Raw genomic sequence first — 19,622 nt, 5'->3', positions numbered from 1 at the left:
CACCTTTAAATCTCTGTTATTAACACGTTATCTTCTTTGTCTCATCTGTATAAACAGAGGTGTAAAAATGACAAGTTACGGTTTCATGGGAGGTTATGTACCAGACTATTACTTGGTTTGACACAGTGAGTTCCTAAAACTCAAATTTTATGCGCATGATTAAACAAATGACATATGATTTGTTAATTAAGGAGCTTTAGAGGTGCTGATAAGTGGATTTTGTTATCTTTGGACCAAGGACAGCTGTTTCTCCAGTCTGTGTGCTAAACTAGGCTAACCGGCTGCCGGCTGTCGCTTCATATTTACCATCCAGAGACTGGAGTTTCTCCTCTTATCTAATTCTCAGCAAGAAAGAGAATAAATGACAAACTGTTTTTCAACTTCCTTCAAAACTAGAAAAGGATTCCACAAACATAGTGGCCAGGACTTCAGTTTTTTGAGAGAGAGTGAAAAGAGAAAAGTTCAAATATCTACCCAGAAACTGAATTCATGGTGCATACCTTCCATACCTCCACTGTCAAACATACACTGATTGGACAAACTGCCTTCCAAATGATCAATGTGCCGTACTAGCCATTAGCATGTACAGTATGTGGTTCTAGGTGTGTGTGTGTATAACATAAGGATGTGTGTGTGTGTGACCCTTTATAATATACAGACTAAAAGATACCATAAGAAAAAATGAGGGATGAGATGGTTGAAAAGACACCCACTCAAACTGAAAGTGTGTGTATGTATGTGTGTGAGGTTTAAGCCACACACTAAGGTGTTTTTCTCTTGTTTCCAGCATCACTATGACACAGCTTGACACATACACACGCACACACACACACACACACACACACACACACACACACACACACACACACACACACACGCACACACACATAGTGGCGTTATGACAAGGTTGGTGAAAGGCTGAGAGATCAAATGAAAGAGTGACAGCGGCCGATCATCTTTGGCGAAGTTACATCTCTCTTCTCTCTCTCTTGTTCGTTGTCTGTCTCCTCCCCCTTTCTCGCACACATGTGTACCTACCAGCAGACCTGCCACTGACATCTCTCCTCGCAATGACAAATTAACAGGTAAGAATGCATTTTTATTGTAATTCCACTTTTTCTGTTTGCTTGTTTGTCTAAGCAGGACACTATGAAGCTGGAGTTTTCAGAATAAGTTTAGAGAAAGTTTAACTGAATGCAAGGACCCAACATTAGCATTACTAGCATGCTCACACACTTCTAAAACACACCTGTTCTCCCTGAGTCTTGTTTATCTGGCACCATGTAACATTTACATTCACAAGATTCACATTTTTATGGATTTCATAGGTTAAATGATTAGTTTTGTGCGTTGACTTGGATGAATCCAACTGCCAAATGAATACATGTAAATGTAGATAAAGCCAGTTAAATTTCTGGGATGTCAGAAAGACATTCATGATATTTAATACTATTATTGCACTCAGTTCATTTACACTGCCTTTTTCACATTTTGATCTAAAAATGTGGCTCCGCTGAATATTTAATAAAACATATTGATAAACCAATCTGCAGTAAATGCATTGGAAAGATCCATATTACACAAATAGCAACAAAAGTTCTGCACTTCAACATTTTGTAACATTTCAGTGTCGTTACCCACAACATGTTGGTGTTTATAGCTCTTACACAGACGGTCATAAAACCACAAGCTTGACTTCGTTCACTGTGAACACTTTGTAAAGATATAATGATATGATAAAGCAGGGCCTCGGTTTACTCCGGACCCAGGTACAGATAAACATATGAAAGTTATTGTCTTGCAGCAAAGGCCCACATGTAATGTGAAGCCTTGGATGTAGTCAAAGAAGCCATTAATTTGCTGTGCTTTGATACTAGTGTGAATCTACAGTAAGCATTTCGTTTGTTACGCCACACTAAAACTTATATAACATCAGTGTGGTTGTACACTGACGACTGAAATGGCCAGTTTTTGTTTAAACTGTTGTACAGGGGGTGTAGATTCGACATTCGTCATTGTGGAGGCTGCAGTTCGTTGAACTGTCTTTCTGTTGTTTCTCATTTTCATCTGTCCCAGCTGCTTAAAAGAAGGTGGGCAAAACATTAGAAGAGTTTGTGTTGTTGTTGCTATTTTTGTCCCCCTTTGATTTTGTGACCTCCTTTGACATCTGGAGAAAGAACGGGGGCAACGACCGCTTTTCTGTTTCACACTGGGAAGTAGAGCTTAAGCGTCTGTGCCAACAAAGGCCCGAATAAAAAACATTCGTATTGAACATTACCAGATTTTAGCCGCTCAACATGAAAATCAAAGCTTAGGAATCAGAAATGAGTCCCGTTATTTTCTCATCTCAGCTGTATTCATGTTTACATGGCTTTTGTAACTTTTGTTGTCATGGGCTTCCACACTCTCGGGAAGAATGGGTGAAATGAGGAAACGGAAGAAGACTGCAATGGGTTGCAGACAGTGCATTTCAGTCTTATCCAGAGAGTTATAACAATCAAGGAGGATTCAAAGAACTATTCCACTGTTCATTGTTATTGTAGGTAACTCATATACGTATATATAAGAAATATTCAACAGAGTAAACGCAGACTAAAAGAATACAGAAGAATTCACTCTTTCAATTACTGCCGCAAGCTGTATAGGTGCCTTTGACAGCAGTGATAGACATAACTCTGCGCTGTATTTGATTTAAACATCTTGACGCCGCAGTTTTTTATTGTTCATTGTTGCAAAAATGCTCAAGCTCTGTTCAGTAGCATTGGGGCCGTGAGTGAACAGCAATTTCTGCCACATACCCTGAATTAGATGGAGGCCTGAATTTTGATTCGTCCACTCCACGACATTAATGTATTATTTGTTATTTTTTTCTGCCTAGCTTTGGGTTTATGTTTCACGGGCTTTTGCGTGACGCTGCTACACCAAACCTACATTTTTGTCCCATCAGGCCCTAAAACCTTCTGCCACTTTGTTTCCCACATGTGTTCTGACAAACATGATCTCAGATGTCATGTGACGCTTTTTTAACAGTGGGTTTTTCGCTTCGCCATAAAGCTGTGGCTGGTAAAACATCCGGGAAACCGTTGTTGTATGTGTCTCCCTTCTCAACTATGGAAACCTGTATCTCCCTGGCAGCGGCTGGCCTCTTGTTGGCCTCCCTCACTGGTTTTCACACAGACGTCTGTTTGAGGACAGTCAGTAGGGCATAGTCAGCGCCTCAAAAACATTCTGCTTTTCCCTGATTGGTATGTTTTAATTGCAGATTACCCAACAATGTTCCTTTATCTTACTTGCTGTAGTCTTTACAAGGGACTGGAGTCTGTGCAACCTAAAATAACTTGAATACACACAAATCATCCACAACTCTAATCAGTCAGCTGCACCCATGATGATTTAGGTGTGTCAAATTAAAGGAGTTAATATTTTTGCAGTCCATTACTTTGCGCTTTATATTTGCACTTAATTAAAATCAGTTTAGTTTTCACTTTCACAGTCAGTGTAAAAAATACAAATTTCATACAGAGTAAAAAACCATATTCATGTTGTCTTTGACTTTGTCGTCTTCGCTGTATCGTTGCATTGTGGTATTTGTTACTGTTGTCATTCAAGCATCAAAGTCACTGTGGAGACTAAAACTACAACTGTAGGAAAATGCTACAGTAGGCAGTAAGAGCTATCATCCTTCAGAAAATATTAATGCATTACATTAATGTAAATTGCAGCAAACAGAATGTGCGTCGATCTGAATACAAGGAGCTTTGCTTTCCAACTGTTGGAAATGACTAATATGAATGCACTGATTACTGCCTAGTCACTGCTTGCTCACCAGTTTCCAGGTGTGGAAATGTATCATATGTTTACACTGTAATCAAAAAAAAAAGTCTGAAGTTCATCTGGAAGTTTTGTGTTGATGTAAATTAACATCTCTTGGTTATGATTATTGGATGGCCCATATGGTGGGTGTGCTAGTAATAGTAACAGAGACCTGTAGAATAAAACATATATAAAATATTTGATATTTAATATTTGAGTTGATGCATCACAATCAAAATGACAAAGACGTGTTCTGTCTTTTATCAGTGACACTGGTAAATCATGTTATTGGCAGTTTTAGCCCCATTCACGTACCGGAATAATTGAATGTTTATCAACACATCAGCGGCAAATTCAACATTAATTATAATCATAATATAGTGTTACAGTATGATTCTTAATCTGTTTTTCCAAATGCAAAAATACATTATTTTGTAATTTTATGATTTTACTTGCAATACTGCAAATCAAAATCCATTATTAGTTTGAATGGTGTGATAGCTTAAAGAAAAGGAAGAACCCGTCTAATGGTGAAATTAATCCCATATCGTAAAATGTTCTAGACAAGATGCTGATTACTTCTTATAATTCATTCATTCGGTTGACCCCCACGACCTCTGCTGTAATTTATTATTCTATTCAGAAGAAGACTAAATTTAGTCCTTTGCAGTTACATGCACAATGAATTAGAGTCATAGTTTGATGGTATTTCCTACATCCATGGAATAGTACAGTAATGGAAATAATCATGTTCTCAGTATCATACTGTACCTGCAGTGTCACATGTTTTCTGCCTTTATATTTGATCAGACTTAACCACAGTAATGTTACGGATTTTAAGCAAATATATAGATGGGATCGTAAAATTGCCATTAATCTGCACTGCAGTTATGAGCATCTTTACTATGATGTTACAGAAAATTTGAAGTTGGAATACCTCTTGTTGGCCGCTCATGAATGATATTGTGTTTAACATTTTTTTGTCACTCTTGAACCAAGCTTGAAAACTCGTAGCTCTTGAAAAGTTATTTTAAAGCAACTTTAGGCTAGAGTAAGAGTTTCAGACAGTTCTGGTCGATCAGTGCTCTTCATGACATTAACTCCAGAGTCTGGCCACTGCTTAACAGCTTTCCACTATACAAACAACTTTACTCAGTCTGAGTTGAAAATGTCCCTCAATGTGCATCGTAGAACCACATATGAAACAAAGGATGCTATTGCATCACTCCACAGGTTATCATGATCTTACCATGTTACGGCACTTTTACAAATGAACTGTAAACAGTCGCCCTGTGGTGCAGACTCAAATCACAAAGTTTAAATGAAAGAAGCCTGCATCAGTCTTTCTGTAGCATTGTGGGCACATGTGCAAGCGGCAGGGTCTCTGAACATTTTCTGGCCTGTGATCTTTTCAGGTGTAAAAAACCTTGTTACTACGACGATTAAAGAATTGTAATTTTCAAGCTGCTTTTATTCTTTCACAGAGGGAGCACCAGGTGCATGAAAAGGAACGTATGCTATATTTCCATCGTCACTATTTTTTGGTTAAAATACATCAAATATTAATATAGCAGTTTTACAATCAGCAAGCAAACCTGACCGGGGTCTCCCAGCACAAAGCTGTGAGTTGCTTATTTGTATTGTCGCATATGTTTCCTTGTGTATATAAATAAGATACTGATGTCACAGTCCAAGCTACAGCCAAAAAGCTCAGATCAAACACAGAAATACGCAGCACTGACGCTTGGCACTAATCAAAATTCTATGTTTTTTTTTAACAATTTACAATTAAGTGGAAAAAAAACGTTCTGTGCACTATTTATTTTATAAGACTGTTTAGACTATACTGTCTGACAGTGTGTTTTAGACATGCTTTTGTCTTTACGACACTCGTCGTGACTGTTTTTCCAAAACGGGCATTATTATTTTCAGATAGGAAAGTCTTTTGAGTAAATCTAGAGTTTCCTTTTAGCTTCATATGTTTGTATAAAATGACCTGAAAGGAAAAGTCCACCTTTTTGAAAAATAATCTCTCTGTCACCTACTTCTTGTGTGATGCACAGTTTGGTAGCGGTTTCGCTTCTCGGTGTTCAGTATTTTACAAACACCGTCGTCATGCTTTTTAGGTAATGTTACACTTTCTTGTACTGTCCATGACACACACACCTACAGTGTCGACATAGATCATCGTCAAATGATAACAAGGTTATCGAGAGGGAATGAGCTTATTCAGAAAACACTATGGCGTCAATCGAATATCTGCTGGCTGTTCAAAATGATTTACTTTTGTGAAAAAGAGTGAAACAGGGTTTTATGATAGGCTACGCAACGTTTCGGTTTAATTTCTCTCTCGTCCATTCAGTTCCTCTCTTCCCGCCAGTCATCGCTTTTTTTTCTCGGTGACGGAAGACAGATGGAGAGACGGCTCGGAGAAAAAAAAGTCCAGAAGTGCTTTGTCTCTTTCCCCCTCCTCTGCTCCCACATCTTTTTATGGTGAATTTGAGAGAAAACTAGAGAAGAGTCTCCCCACGTACGAACTCCTCTGCACTCCCCTTCCATCCTCTCACATCCTTTCATTCACACATTTTTCAACCGGCTGTTTTCTCAAGGTTTCAAATACGAATGCATGCAAATGAATACACACAGAAGACGCAGACAAATTAGCAGACCATGTCAGAATGACTGCTATAGAGAAGGTAGAATGTGAGAGACCGACCAAACACATCTAAAAACTGATAAGAAGGCTCTTTAATAGAAGACGCTCTCAGTTAAGGTTTTTGAAGACTAAACATAATGCCTTCATGCCTTTGTGCAGAACTAAGTGTTGCAAGATTACATTTGAAAGTTTTCTTCTTTCATTTAATTAAGTTGCAGCAGATTTTATGATGTCTTCTCTTCGAACTTAATTATTGACTATCTTGAAAGGACATTGCTTTATCCTAAAATATGTAATGAAATTGTAACAAGAAGGACAGAAAACATGGAATCGATCAACTCTCCGGATCTCAATGAGTAACCACAACAATGTGAAGATGACTCAGACATCAACGTCGATAATAAGTTTTATATAAGCCGGTAAATGTTTCATTGCAGCTGAAATCTTTGCATTGACGATGGAGATTTAAAGTAATGTTGTGAGAATGTCCAAACAAGACAAAGCAAGTGATCTCAAATAACATGATTTACTCATCAATAAAATATTGGCAATCATCATGCTAATGTTGAGGTTATTGTGTCAGACAGGTTGTTTAGTTACCACATCATTATCAAGTATGCATGTTAATGCTGAGGTTTCCAGCTATGAGATGTAGTCACACTGTACAAGTGACCTCAGCATTAACATTATCACCTGTACACACACACACACACACACACACACACACACTTTTGCTCCTTTTCTCATTGTATCCACTCTGAAATTACTTATTATAAACAACAAGCAAACTGATTAGATGAGTGCTACTTCCAACCGTTATTGTTAATTTATTACCAATAATTCCAAATATAGATTCTAATTTTTGACGAGTGAACATTATTAGCAACTGAAAAGCCTCTCATCCAAACACGGACCTATTTCATGAAAGCGGTTTGCGAGCACACACACCTTGCGCGCACATTGCAAATGGTGACAAACGGCTGTCACTCACAATTGCACGTTAATTTGTCCCACAGGGTCTCGTATTCTCATGCATGTGTGGCAACTGGTGTATGTTGTGATGAGTGAAATGTGTTGAGCAAAAGGAATAAGATCTCCAGCTGCAAATCACGGTTCACATGTTGCAAATTTGATGACATTTTGATGAACTGAATGGACAGCAAGGCATCAACTTGTAGAAAAGGTTTTCAGAGTTCAGTGAAAATGAATGTTGAATAACAGTTTTAGAGATTTGAACTGTTATCAGAAAGATAGTTATTTCTGATTTCACGAGTGATGCAGATATTTGCAACAGATGCTGTCATTTCTGATACAATATTTAGCCTATATGTAGAAAGCACATTAACTCAAGCGGTATACTTACAATTCAGAGACACTTGTTTTGTTACTTACATTTTATAATTGACCATATACATTATACATACCTCATAGTTAATATAATAATAATGAATTTTGTATAAGTATATACAGTATTCCAGATTTAAAGATGAGATATGATGAATAATGCGTGAAGCAGTTAGACCTCGCATCACCTGGACCACACACAACCTGAGAGTACTGCCAATATTTTAACAGTTGACTAACTTACCACTCTTCATAACGAGCTTCATTACGTTTTACTGGTCAAACTTTAAAGCTTCATTCCTTTTGGACTTTTAATTGAGAATTTTTACATCGTTATACTGCTTTTCAATACTTCGTTAACTCTTGACAGTGAGTTGGTCAGAATATTCTGATGCCGCCACAGAAGATTCACGTAACACGTCTGTATGTGTGTGTGTGTAAGGGTGAGGGTGTTGGGCAGAGGTCCCTGGCTGAGGTTGCTCACAGACTTGAGGATCTGTCAGCACTCATGTTTGAGGTTGTGTGTGCATGTGTGAGTAGCTGCTTTAAGGTTATATGACATAATAAAGCTAGAACAGCAACATAATACGTTAAAGGTGCTATCTCTCTCTCTCTCTCTCTCTCTCTCTCTCTCTCTCTCTCTCTCTGTCCGTGTGTGTGTGTGTGTGTTTGGTGGGTGAGTAGGTGGGGCAGCAGGGTGTTTAGAGGGTTCCCTGAACCTCATCGTTTGTCGCCGTCTTCCTTCCTGTTTCGTTCTCTCTCACTTCCTGTCAGCTGACTCAGCCAGAGACTCTTGATCTGGTAAACATCTACACTCCCGCCTCTGCACACGCACTCTCACACATATGTACACACACACACACACACACACACACACACACACACACACACACACTTAAAATGTACTTTATGTAGCCACACAAAGACGCGTATTGATTGTATTGCGTATTGAGGTGTACAGAGGCACTGATGTACAGACACGCACACAGTTGCAGTCCGTTACATATGAACTTAGTACAGTCAACCAAAGTAGTACTTTCTGCACACACCCTATACAATAAATGTGTAATTACGTAATTAAAGTGTAAAACTAAAATTACGTCAACTGCAGTTTAGAAAGTTTTTAAAGTTAAAGAATTTTATACACATCCCTAAGTGTTTTCATAAACCAACCTCAGCCTCAGCATGAATGTCTGAAATAAGAAAGAAACTATGGAAAAACATCTGCAAGAAAAGGAGGAGAGTGTCAAAAAGGAGATGGGGCATTAGAAAAAAAAAAGAAGCCATTGTTTGAAGGGACAAAAACATAAAGGAGAGAAGATAAAAAGCAAGCAAAAGAGAGATCATAGACAGGACGAGAGAAAACAAAGTTGGGTGCTCGGTAAGAAAGAGAGAGAAAGACAGAGTGAGATAAGGACAGGCAAAGAGACGGAAAGAGAGACAGAGAGATGGAGGAGGGGGGCAGAGAGATAAAGATAGCTGAAAGGAGGGAGATCCGTCAGCGTTTGTTTCCTCAGGATGTGGTTACCACGACGACGAAAAGGCAAAGAGGCAACATCACCCGCTGGTCCCTTCTGACACCTGCAAGTGTGTGTATGAGTGTGAGTGTGAAAGTCAGAGCATGCGTGTATATGTAAGTACGTGTGATTCAGTGAGTAACTGAGCAAGTAAATGAGTGTGTGTGTGTGTGTGTGTGTGTGTGTGTTTGTGTGTGAAAAACCACTGTGTATCAGTGGTTGTGTCCATTTTGCTCTATGTATGTGTGACAGACAGTATGTGTGCGTGTATGTGTGTGTGTGTGTGTATGTCAAAGGATACACAGCAGAGAGCGATAGGGAGAGAGAAAGAGAGAGAGAGAGAGAGAGAGATAGGAAGGACCAAGTGAGAGGCTGAAAATCTCAAGGGGGAAATTATAAGACTCTACACTCGAAACAGTGGAGAACGAAAGAGCAAAAAAGTCAGAAAGAATTATGAAGAAAATCAGAAGAACAACCAGAACCCGAAAACATGAACAACAGGGGACGCACATGTGTGAAAAGGAAATTAAGCACCAAGAACTGGTAAAAAGAAAACCTCAGAACGTATACAGTGTATCTGTCTTCATCTCATCTTTTGCTCTTTCTCTTTCTGACTCACGCATTGTCCTATTTAGAGCAGAATGTGGTTTCAAGAAAGAAAGAAAGAAAAACCAACGAAGACTTAAGATTTAATTCGATGCAGTGTACAAGTGAATTTCCAACATGCTGCCTTGTTCTTGATACAATGTTAAAAAGAAAACAAACAAAAAAAAAACTGAAGTGTTTTTTGTTTAACGTAGCATTTCGTTTGTTGGCAAAATAACCGTTTCTTTAGCTTCTTGGCTTCTCCTGCAGCGACACTTCGGTATGACTTCTCATGTATTTTCCTTCAGACTAAATTGTACGCAGGCATTTTAATTCACATCTGATAATCTTTTAATCCTTTTTTTAGGGCAGAAAATGCCAAAAATCAAATGGCATCAGTTGAGGGAGACTGTGTTAGCATAAATGCTAAACATCATAATGCGTGCTATAAACTTCAAACCAGACTTGGACTAAAAAATGTGACAACTCTTTTCTACTGTTGTTTCTTGAAATAGACCTATTGTGTAGAAATTGTTTTCATAATGTGATTAATTACAGCACTCGAGAACAAAGATCTAACTGTGTAACGGTGTTGCACAATTCTGTGACGCGTCCGATTGTGTGACCCAGTTAGGAAGGTCAGCTATATTACCACTGCAGATATTTTACAATCCTTTTCATGTACTTTATTTTGATAGCAGCAGTTTGTGCAACATAATATTCTCGTAGAGTTTCAAATTCTGATAGCTAGAAAAGACAGTCAAAATTTTCAATAGCTATGATATCAGTAACTACAGTATATCAGCCAAGACCACTAGACCACAAGACCTTTGGAGTAAAACTGGTACCTGTTACTGCTGAGAAGGCACTAGTTAAAGTATTAATGCTAATGAATGATTTTTATTTTTGTTCATTTAGACTAACGCTGTGTTTCTTTCTGTGCTCTGTAGGCACTCTAGCTAAACCCATCAAACGATCATGGATGACCGTTCCTTCCCCAACCTTCACCACCATCGCCACCGCCCATCCTTTCACCTCACCTTGCCCAGCCTTCAGAGCCCAGAAGCGGGATACCAGCCAGTCCTGGACTCCCTGGAGCAGTATGGAAACAGAGGGGAAGAATCTGCGTCTTTCCCGGCTTCAAACACCTCTTCTGGGGGAAAAAGGGGGAGCAGTGGGGGTGATAGAGGCTTCCAAAATACAAGTTTGGATGGAGATGCTAGCTTGGGAGGCCATCTTGACAGAGATAGTGGGTTAGGTAGCCATTTTGCTGACACCTGGTATGTTAGTGGCAAAAAAGAGGACGTTTGGGAAGACGGCGAGAGTTGTGAAAGCATTGCAGATGATTTTTATAGTAAAGGTGATTGCTACAGTAACACAAATGATGGTTTTTACACCATGAATTGTGGCAGTGAGGAGGGACTCAGGCGTAAACTCAGAGCAAGCTATAATAATCATGCCCAGGTTAGCTGTGAAGCTAAAAGTGAACCAGTTTATAACAGGGAGGCTAGCATTAGCCACTTTACTAAACAAACTACTTCCCACAACAGAAGTGCTGCAGGAAGCTTTAGTGACAGCAGTATAGAGTATTGTAGGACAGATTCACGAGTGAGTGATAATTATTTAGGAAGAGAAGAGGACTATGGGTCCAGCTGTGGCTCAGGTGAGGATCAGCTTCAACCAACTGAGCTTGAGGGACCGTGGCTCAGTGTCTCTCCCTCGAGTCAGACCGGAGAAGGGAGGTGGAGAGGAGCAGCAGACACCCTTACTTTGGCCTCAGGGTGCCTACCACTGAGGTCACCTATCACCATCAACAGTGGGACGTACCCTCAGAAACTGGACTCGTTTTCTGAGGCTTTCCTCTCTCAGCGAAAGAGAAGATTCCCTCAGGTTCCCAGTGGGGAGTCCTCAGGACAGATGTGGGAATTTGGAGTAGGGAAAGGAGAAAGCCCTGGATTGGTCAAGTCAAGGAACAGCTGTGCTTTTGATTCAGACTGCTACCTGCCTCCTTCCTCCTCCTCCTCACCTGCTCACCCTTCTCTTCCGTCTTTCCCCTCTCCTCCCACGTCATCTCACCTCATGTCTTCAGTTCTTAGTCCTCCTCCCACACCTCTACCTCCTCCGTCTCACTCGCCCTCCAAAATGGACTCTCCCAGTGCATTCGTTGGAACTGGACATTCAGTTTCCCTGGGGGGAGAATCAATTGGTACGCTCCAGTTTTTCTCTTCCCGCCTTCAGTCTCTCCCATCTGTCCATTCCCCTGGGATGTTATGGAGGTTTCCAGTACCGTCACATTGCTTTCCACAGTCGTCGGGCGACCCAGGCAGCAATGAGGGCAACCTAAGATCTTCCCATGGTGCTGAGTATAGCAACATCACAGGTGAGGTATTGTGTGGGCATTTCTATGAATGAAAGCATGATAGTAAGGAATATAAAATAAATATGAATTTATCCAGAGTCTGCAATTGCTGAGAAAAACAAAAACTAGAATAGACTAGAGTACTTTGAAATAACATATTTTTAAATGAATTACAAAAAAAACACAGGTTAATACCCACATGTAAATTTACGGGACATGTGGGTTCTCGTAGGTGAACTTGTGAAATTTCCCATTTCCCGTATGCAAATGACATTTTCACTTTTCACATTTTCACATATATAACCATTTGTGACAGACGTCTTTCGTACTATTTTACACCATGTAGAAAATGAAATGTTCACACATGATAACCAGCATAAAATATGTCAGAATTACCGTGTGTGTTCATTGTTTCTAAATAACAAACAGATTCTGTCAGCTGAGGTGTGACACTTTCCTGTCTGCACAGATAACAGTAATGTTTCTGACTGTAAGATTGTTGTTTTGTCTGACTGTCTGCTACACACACAAACACAAGATGATCAAGCAGTTTTACAGTTTGTTGACTTTCCTCTGTTTTTTTTCCCCTCTCTGTTGTTATTCTTCCAGCCCCACACGACATCCTTCAGTCTCCTGAGCCGTCATTCCTTACCTCCCCATCACATCATTCATCCCTCCACCCTCCACCCAGAGCCCTGTGTCCCTTGAACACTCCATCTCTCCATCTCTCCCCACATCTTCCCTCTCCTCCACCCCACCTTTCAGCAGAAAAGGTAGCTCCTTACTTGGTGACCCATAAAGTAAAGAATGGACCAGCCTCTCTTAACCAGCCACAGCTACAGGTATGGCGACATGATGCTTCTACTTTTTCAACAAAAGAAACAATTTAAGGACATTTAAACTATTTTGGGAAATGTGCTTGTGTGTTTCCTCTTGCTGAGAGTCAGAAAAGCAATAGCAGTTTTCTCGGGACTGAGCTTTTCCAGTATAAGTTATCATCATTTGGTTGCTAAGTTGTAAGCTCACGTTTAAGAGAGTTTTTGCATATCTCCACTGATGTAGCTGGCTTAATAGTTTTTTGATGAAGGCTACTGGATGTCTAGGCCAAAAACATCTATTGATACTGACAGAAATGTAGGCTATGAGGACAGGCTTTTTAAATAATTGTAGAGTTAGAATAAGAAATAAATAAAAATGTAAATACAGGATGTTGTGTTTTTTTCGCTCTTACTCACAAACAAACACTGTGTTTCAAGTTCGGATTTGTCACTGTGAGGTTTCCATGTTTGCACATTGTTGTCACTCCTCCATCAAAAAAACCCAGGAGCAAAACTTGCCACAGCTGGAGAAGACATAGTGGGCGGACGCATAAATGGCTGTTTGTCAAGAAATTACGTTAACTCTAACTGCGTTACTGCTTCTAAAACCACAGTCTTAGACAGGATTTTTATTTTTAGACATGCTGAATAGATACAGTGTCTAAATAAGACTCATTTAGAGTTGGTGAAAGGCGTTGGACGATTTGTTTCTAAATATGTCATGGAGCTATCTCTGTACTTGTACAGAAATGAATTTATTTCTTATCACCCTACTCTGGGTAAATGGCAAAAAAATTTGCCTCAATATATTTTTGAGGACACAGGTGTTTTAGACACCGGTGCAGAAGCCAAACCACCAAAAAATGTAAGGTCACTGCCTAAATACGTCAGCTTTTATGACCTCAATTATAAAACACCACATTTTTCTCTCTGGCTTTTGTTTCTGACCATGTGTTAATTAAACGAGGATAACGGTAATACTACAAAATGCTTTGTTCTTGGATTCCTACAGCAAGTAGCCTCTCTGGTCTACACTGGAACACCCTTTCCCAGTATCCTTCACTCCAGCAGGGGTCAGACGAGGGGCCACTACACTCCCCGACCCCTCCTCAATCCAGTTCGCAGGGGGACGGGGCTGTACTCCCCCCTCTCATCTCTCCATCACAGAGAGGACAAAACATTCGCAGAAGAGGAGGAGGAAGGCGGTGTGTTACAGTAAGTGAAATGCCAGGCTCAAGATATGGATAGTAATAGACTGACTACTATCGGTCTACTAGTAGTATCAGTAGTGGTATTGTTTTTTTCTAGCTCACATTGTTGCCGTTTATGTCTATCATCACATTGATTCTCATTTCTTTGTCTTCCCCTCTTTCCAGCTATGTCAATGTAGGTAAAGAGTTCCAGGCAGAGCTTCCTCCGTGCTTTGCGAATGGCAAGGACTCAGAGGTGTGGCCACCAGAGGAGGAGTCCCCCAGGGAACAGTTGCTCTGGAAACCATCGGAGGAGCTGGATGAGAGCGCTAACTTACAAAAGCAAGGTAAAGGGCATGCCTTAATGCAGATGTCCACCCCAAAACTTCATGCTAAGACCAAAAGGTGTAGGTGAATTCAAAGATCTTCAACATTACAAGCAAGTGGGCAAACTTTTGAGGGAAGACAAATTTCTGAGATGGACCACAGTTCAAAGGGGAAATGAGAATTGAAAATTAATTTCCAATTATGATGGGAGATAAAACCTTAGTAACATAGTAACATTTAGTTTAGTTCATTATGTCTGCTATGAACTGTTAAAAACTGTTGTGTTTGTGTTTGTGTGCAGTGGAGACACTGTTGTCCATGTGTAGTTCAAGCTGCCTACCAGGAGGGGGCAGTAACACAGAGCTGGCTCTGCACTGCCTGCACTACTGCCACGGGAACACAATGGTAAGCTGCTACTAGGAATATTAATGCTGTCTTCTTTCTTTCTTTCTTTCTTTCTTTCTTTCTTTCTTTCTTTCTTTCTTTCTTTCTTTCTTTCTTTCTGTCACATCCAGTTAATTCCATTGCATGCCTCATCTGTCTGTTCTCTGCCTCCTCCATCTCTCTCTCCTGTGCAGGGCACTCTGGAGATGCTTCTGTTTTCACAGCCCTCACCAACAGGAGACTACCACTACTCTGGTAACCTTTGACCTCACTCTAGCTCTTGACTATTCTATGCCTGTTAAAAGAAAATTCCTAAATGATCACTTCATGTTCAGATAACTCCTTGGCTTGGGTTTGAGTATTTCTCCACAGTTAAATACTCCTGTCATTTGAATACTATGAGCATTCCCACTGAAACTGTATCAAACCCACATCTGTCCATATTCTGGTTTATGAACTAAGTCAGTACAGTACAGAAAAAATAACTAAAATGTGTTGCAGAGAAGGACGTTTTTTCAACAGTCAACAGTTGTGTGCAACTGAGTCAGCAAAAAAGAAACCACTCCCACTCTGGTATAATAGTAGCCTTTGTAATAGCCCACACCTTCTGCCACTTTAATCACATGCCATTCTCCCTCTCTCTCTCACTCCCTTTTGTCTCTTTGGTGAATTTAAATCCACAAAGAACCATGTAAAGTACAGAGCAGACATTGTTCTGTGTAGTAGTGACCACTCAGGTGGCTGTATCCCTGTGTTCAGGAGTACTGCTATAAATTTTGGTCCACCTGAGAGCAGCTAAACAACATTTAGATGTGTAAAATCCCTGGCATGTCGCAGGACTCCCCTCCAGCTATTGACCCCCTGAATCACCCCAGGTCTTCACAGCAAATGGCAAACACCCCCCCTGCCTCTTTGAAGCTTGCTGAGTGAAGTCTCACAATGTGTGTGTCTTCAGGGAATCTATGACATGTAATTTAGCAACTTAGTTGTGTATCTATCACCTTTATCAACTCTACAGATATAGTGTAGGTGTAAATGTGGTGTAAAGGTGCATGCTACATTCAAGCTGCATTGCTAAAACAGACAGTCATTACAATTTACACTGACAAACTCCTCAGACACATCATCTCCTTTCACTAAGTATTGTCGAGTTGCTGCAGGACTTAACATATTTCAGTACAATCGTTTCACTACTTGGCATCCCAGCAACTCTTGCATTGCAGGATAATCTTTTGGTATTTGTTTTCATTATTTGTCATACCTCCCTTCCCCTCCCCCTCCCCTCTCTCTCTCTCTGTAGGTAGTGATTTTTGGACAGACACTGAAAAGAGTCTATTCAGCACAGCTCTGGGGACTTACGGAAAAGACTTTTCACTCATACAGAAAATGGTATAATAATTATTCATACATTTATTGTTATTTATGCTAATTCTTTTAATGGTTATCCTGTTAATGTCTTCATTTTCTAATATGTCTTTGTCCTAGTCTAAAAGTATACATGCATACACACACCCACAAGTAGAAATTCTTTTTTTTCTGCAGCTATTGTATTTATATTTTGGTGCATTTTGACATACAGCAGCATACATCCAGTTTTAACAACAGTGATGAAGATTTACTGTGATAAAAAGTCATCTTTTTTGATGACCAAATCAATATCAAATCAATGGAGTAGAAAATGGAAAGTGAAGCATTCACATTCACTTGGTCCACTACACTGCTCAGTGGTTGTCTACTTTGTGCTCATCATTACCGTGTTCATTGCTCTATTTTTGTGCAGTATCATTACACAAAAGTGTAATAAGTGTTTTCCTAAGGTGCAGTGTGTGTAGTGTTCTCTTTCCTGCCTGCACCAGTTCAGTTTTTGGTGACTCACCTGCAATTCAGTGGGAGAGCAGCAGACACATCTAAGTGCATTGAAAAAATGGACGGTTTTATTATAATTGTGATGATGCTAGGAAGCCAGAGTAAAGAGTAATGTCTAGCTCTCATCAGCCTCTGATCATTTACATCAGCTAGAATGTAGGAAGTCCTTCCCTTTCAACTCATTAACTCCCTTTACAGTCACCTGAACGCAGCATGGCTTCCATCTATGGTCTATAATCTGAGGCGCTGCAGTGATAAAGTGCATATAAATTCTCCCTAAAGGGCACCACCACTTCCACAGGACACTGTGCACACTGAAAAGGATTACAAGTTGCAATTGATTCACAAAAGGATCACTTGAACACTCACCCAGTGGACCCAATAAAAGGCTGTAAAAAATGTAATTTTACAGAGTGTTAGTGCAACTGAATGTGTCAGCCTAATTATGTTTTATGAAATGTGTGGGCTAGTATGATATTTGGAATCAAGCTGAGGTAGAGATGGAAAAAGTTATACTTTCAGGTGCGTATGCTAATGTGTGTTTATGTTTGTTTGTGTGTGTGTGTGTGTGTGTTGCAGGTAAGCACTAAGACAGTGAGCCAGTGTATTGAATTTTACTACCTGAGTAAGAAGCTCCTGGACAAGCAGAAGAAACAGAAGGAGGAAGAGAGTAGAGATGGAGAACTGGAGCGGCAGAAAAGTGTAAGAAACACTTGAAAGGAACAGTGGGGAATAAAGACTTTACTTGTTTCTGCCTCTTGTCAAGCTGATCCAGGACTGACATCCTTGATGTTTCTGTTTTGTTATTGATTTAGCTTAGTCTTTTCCTGTTGTTGTTGTTGTCCTCTGTTGTTTTGTCTGCACCCATGACCCTCTGTGGGCTCCACTGCATCATGCTTTCTGATCCCTGCAAGATAAGCCTCGTAGGAAATAGAAACTGATAGAATATGTACTGTTCTTGACATGGTACAGAATATTGAGTATTTGGAGTACTTGTTTAGTCTTGTGTAATGAGTTAGATTGTTATCCAGTGTGGAATGCAGCTCAATGAGTCAATCACAGCATGGTGGCTTACAATTGGTCCTGTTTTTACAGGCAACACCCATCTGTCAGCCAGTGGACAAACAGTTTGGACTGGAGGAGGCGGTTCCTGTGCCCTCATTGGCCAGCTTCTTTCCCTGCAAGCTGTGTGGCAAGTGAGTAGAACCAGTCATACCGGATGAAGCTCAAAAACACAACTTTGTCTGTTTGGCTTCTTGGCAAGCCAACAGATGGTTTTGATTTTCAAGTCCTGTCTTCAATTCTGCCTTTGTCTTTCCTCTTTCACTCTCCAGAATGTTCTATAAAATCAAGTCCCGTAACGCTCACATGAAAATCCACCGCCAGCCTCAGGAGGACTGGACCGACAGGCGGCTGCAGCACCAGCTCCTCACCCAGCGCCTGGCCCTCAGTCGCACCGCCAACCTCATGCCCACCTCAGGCAGTAATCTGCTCCCAACTCAGGCTCCAGCTCTGACCTTTCCCTCCTCTGGCCTCACTGGAACATCAAGCAATGCAGACAATATCCTCAACTCTGTAACCAATAGCAATGCCATCACTCCCAGCAATGCCAATGTCCTGGATCCCAGCACTGCAGTGACGTATGGCAACATCGCTGCTTCAAACTCTCATGTAATCACCAATATTGGCACTAGTGACTCAAATCAAAGAGAGCCCGCCACCATCTTACCTTTCCACCAGTCATGGGGCTCATTTGGACATGGCCCCAACCCTGCGGCCTTCTACTGCAACGCAGATGGGAAAGAGGATGTAGGAAATGGGTCGGTGGGGGGGAAAGAGCCAATCAACTGGCAGTAGTGTTTAACTCTCCCAAAAGCATTACTAGCACTGAGGTCTCAGATTTCAAACTGAAATTCAAACTCATTTTTTATTCAAACTTATGTATTTTTTAAACTCAGTTTTATAGAACATTAACAGTTTTTAGTGTTTTTGTTTTTGTAAATTCTGTCTTTCAGTGTGTAAAATATTTAAATGTTTCTTATGCATTTGACATTTGAATAAAATTTATAACCTTATGATTGTTTTTCAAGTTCAGTAAAACCACAACTTTACACAGATCAAACAAATTAGATATAACAGGTCCATCAGTGATCTTTGGACACAGCCAGGCTAGGCTGGATCAAATAACAGTATCATCTAAAATGTTAACTCTTACACAATCCTTTGAAGACCAACTAAATTGTTCCTCTTTTCCAAAATGTCTTCAATTTCAAGGTCTAAAATTCAAAAAGGTCCTCAAAAAGCTAGACATACAGGAGCACACTCAGACACATCCACAAAGACAGACATACACACCGCTTGTTGAAAGGTTTTGATATAACACCATAATGGGCTAATATTGACCTTGGTAGACCATCTCCTCTGTTATAGCTGTCTGAGTGCCTAGGATTGTCCTGTTGATGGTTAACTACAGTGATTGTGTGCTTTTGTGACTGTGTCCTGCAAGGTGCCAGGAAAGGGACACTGTGAATTTGTGTGTACCAGTGTGCACAGCTTCTGTGTGAGGCAGGTCAGCTAAAATGAGATTGATCTAAAATGAAACATACAAACAAAGACGCATGTAAGGCTCATTTGTGATGGCACCAACATTTCATAACTTCAAAAATCAAATGATTACATGTTCCCTTTAGGTCATTCAGCTTTTGCAGATATACATTGATTTTCACACAGACTACAGAGAACATGTCCTTAATTCTCTGTCAT

General features: G+C 40.2%; 1 protein-coding gene across 2 annotated transcripts; it reads left to right on the top strand.

The window, feature by feature from the left end:
* Positions 1 to 1,019: 1,019 nt before the first annotated feature.
* On the top strand, positions 1,020 to 18,817 carry LOC111231296 (transcriptional-regulating factor 1-like). Of its 2 annotated transcripts, none has more exons than XM_022758347.1 (11): positions 1,020 to 1,085; positions 10,866 to 12,295; positions 12,884 to 13,116; positions 14,105 to 14,307; positions 14,469 to 14,629; positions 14,911 to 15,014; positions 15,188 to 15,248; positions 16,294 to 16,382; positions 17,439 to 17,561; positions 17,955 to 18,055; positions 18,194 to 18,817. In XM_022758347.1, exons 2-11 carry the CDS (start codon positions 10,894 to 10,896, stop codon positions 18,714 to 18,716), a joined length of 3,000 nt encoding a protein of 999 aa, XP_022614068.1. In that variant the 5' UTR covers positions 1,020 to 1,085; positions 10,866 to 10,893; the 3' UTR covers positions 18,717 to 18,817. The 2 variants fall into 2 exon arrangements, with proteins under 2 accessions (XP_022614068.1, XP_022614067.1); XM_022758346.1 differs by lacking the exon at positions 1,020 to 1,085 and adding an exon at positions 9,724 to 9,873.
* The last annotated feature ends 805 nt before the right edge of the window (positions 18,818 to 19,622 follow it).

Source organism: Seriola dumerili, unplaced genomic scaffold (assembly GCF_002260705.1).
Source record: "Seriola dumerili isolate Sdu_G_001 unplaced genomic scaffold, Sdu_1.0 BDQW01000295.1, whole genome shotgun sequence".
Classification (NCBI taxonomy): Eukaryota; Metazoa; Chordata; class Actinopteri; order Carangiformes; family Carangidae; genus Seriola; species Seriola dumerili.
This window is presented reverse-complemented; position numbering and strand designations above follow the sequence as displayed.

What these genes read in the sequence shown, in the direction of transcription:
- LOC111231296 (XM_022758347.1), top strand. Translation starts at nt 10,894, where the DNA reads ATGGATGACCGTTCCTTCCCCAACCTTCACCACCATCGCCACCGCCCA. An exon ending in TGAGTATAGCAACATCACAG is followed by an intron (nt 12,296 to 12,883) that starts GTGAGGTATTGT and finishes TTATTCTTCCAG; the next exon opens with CCCCACACGACATCCTTCAG. An exon ending in TTAACCAGCCACAGCTACAG is followed by an intron (nt 13,117 to 14,104) that starts GTATGGCGACAT and finishes GGATTCCTACAG; the next exon opens with CAAGTAGCCTCTCTGGTCTA.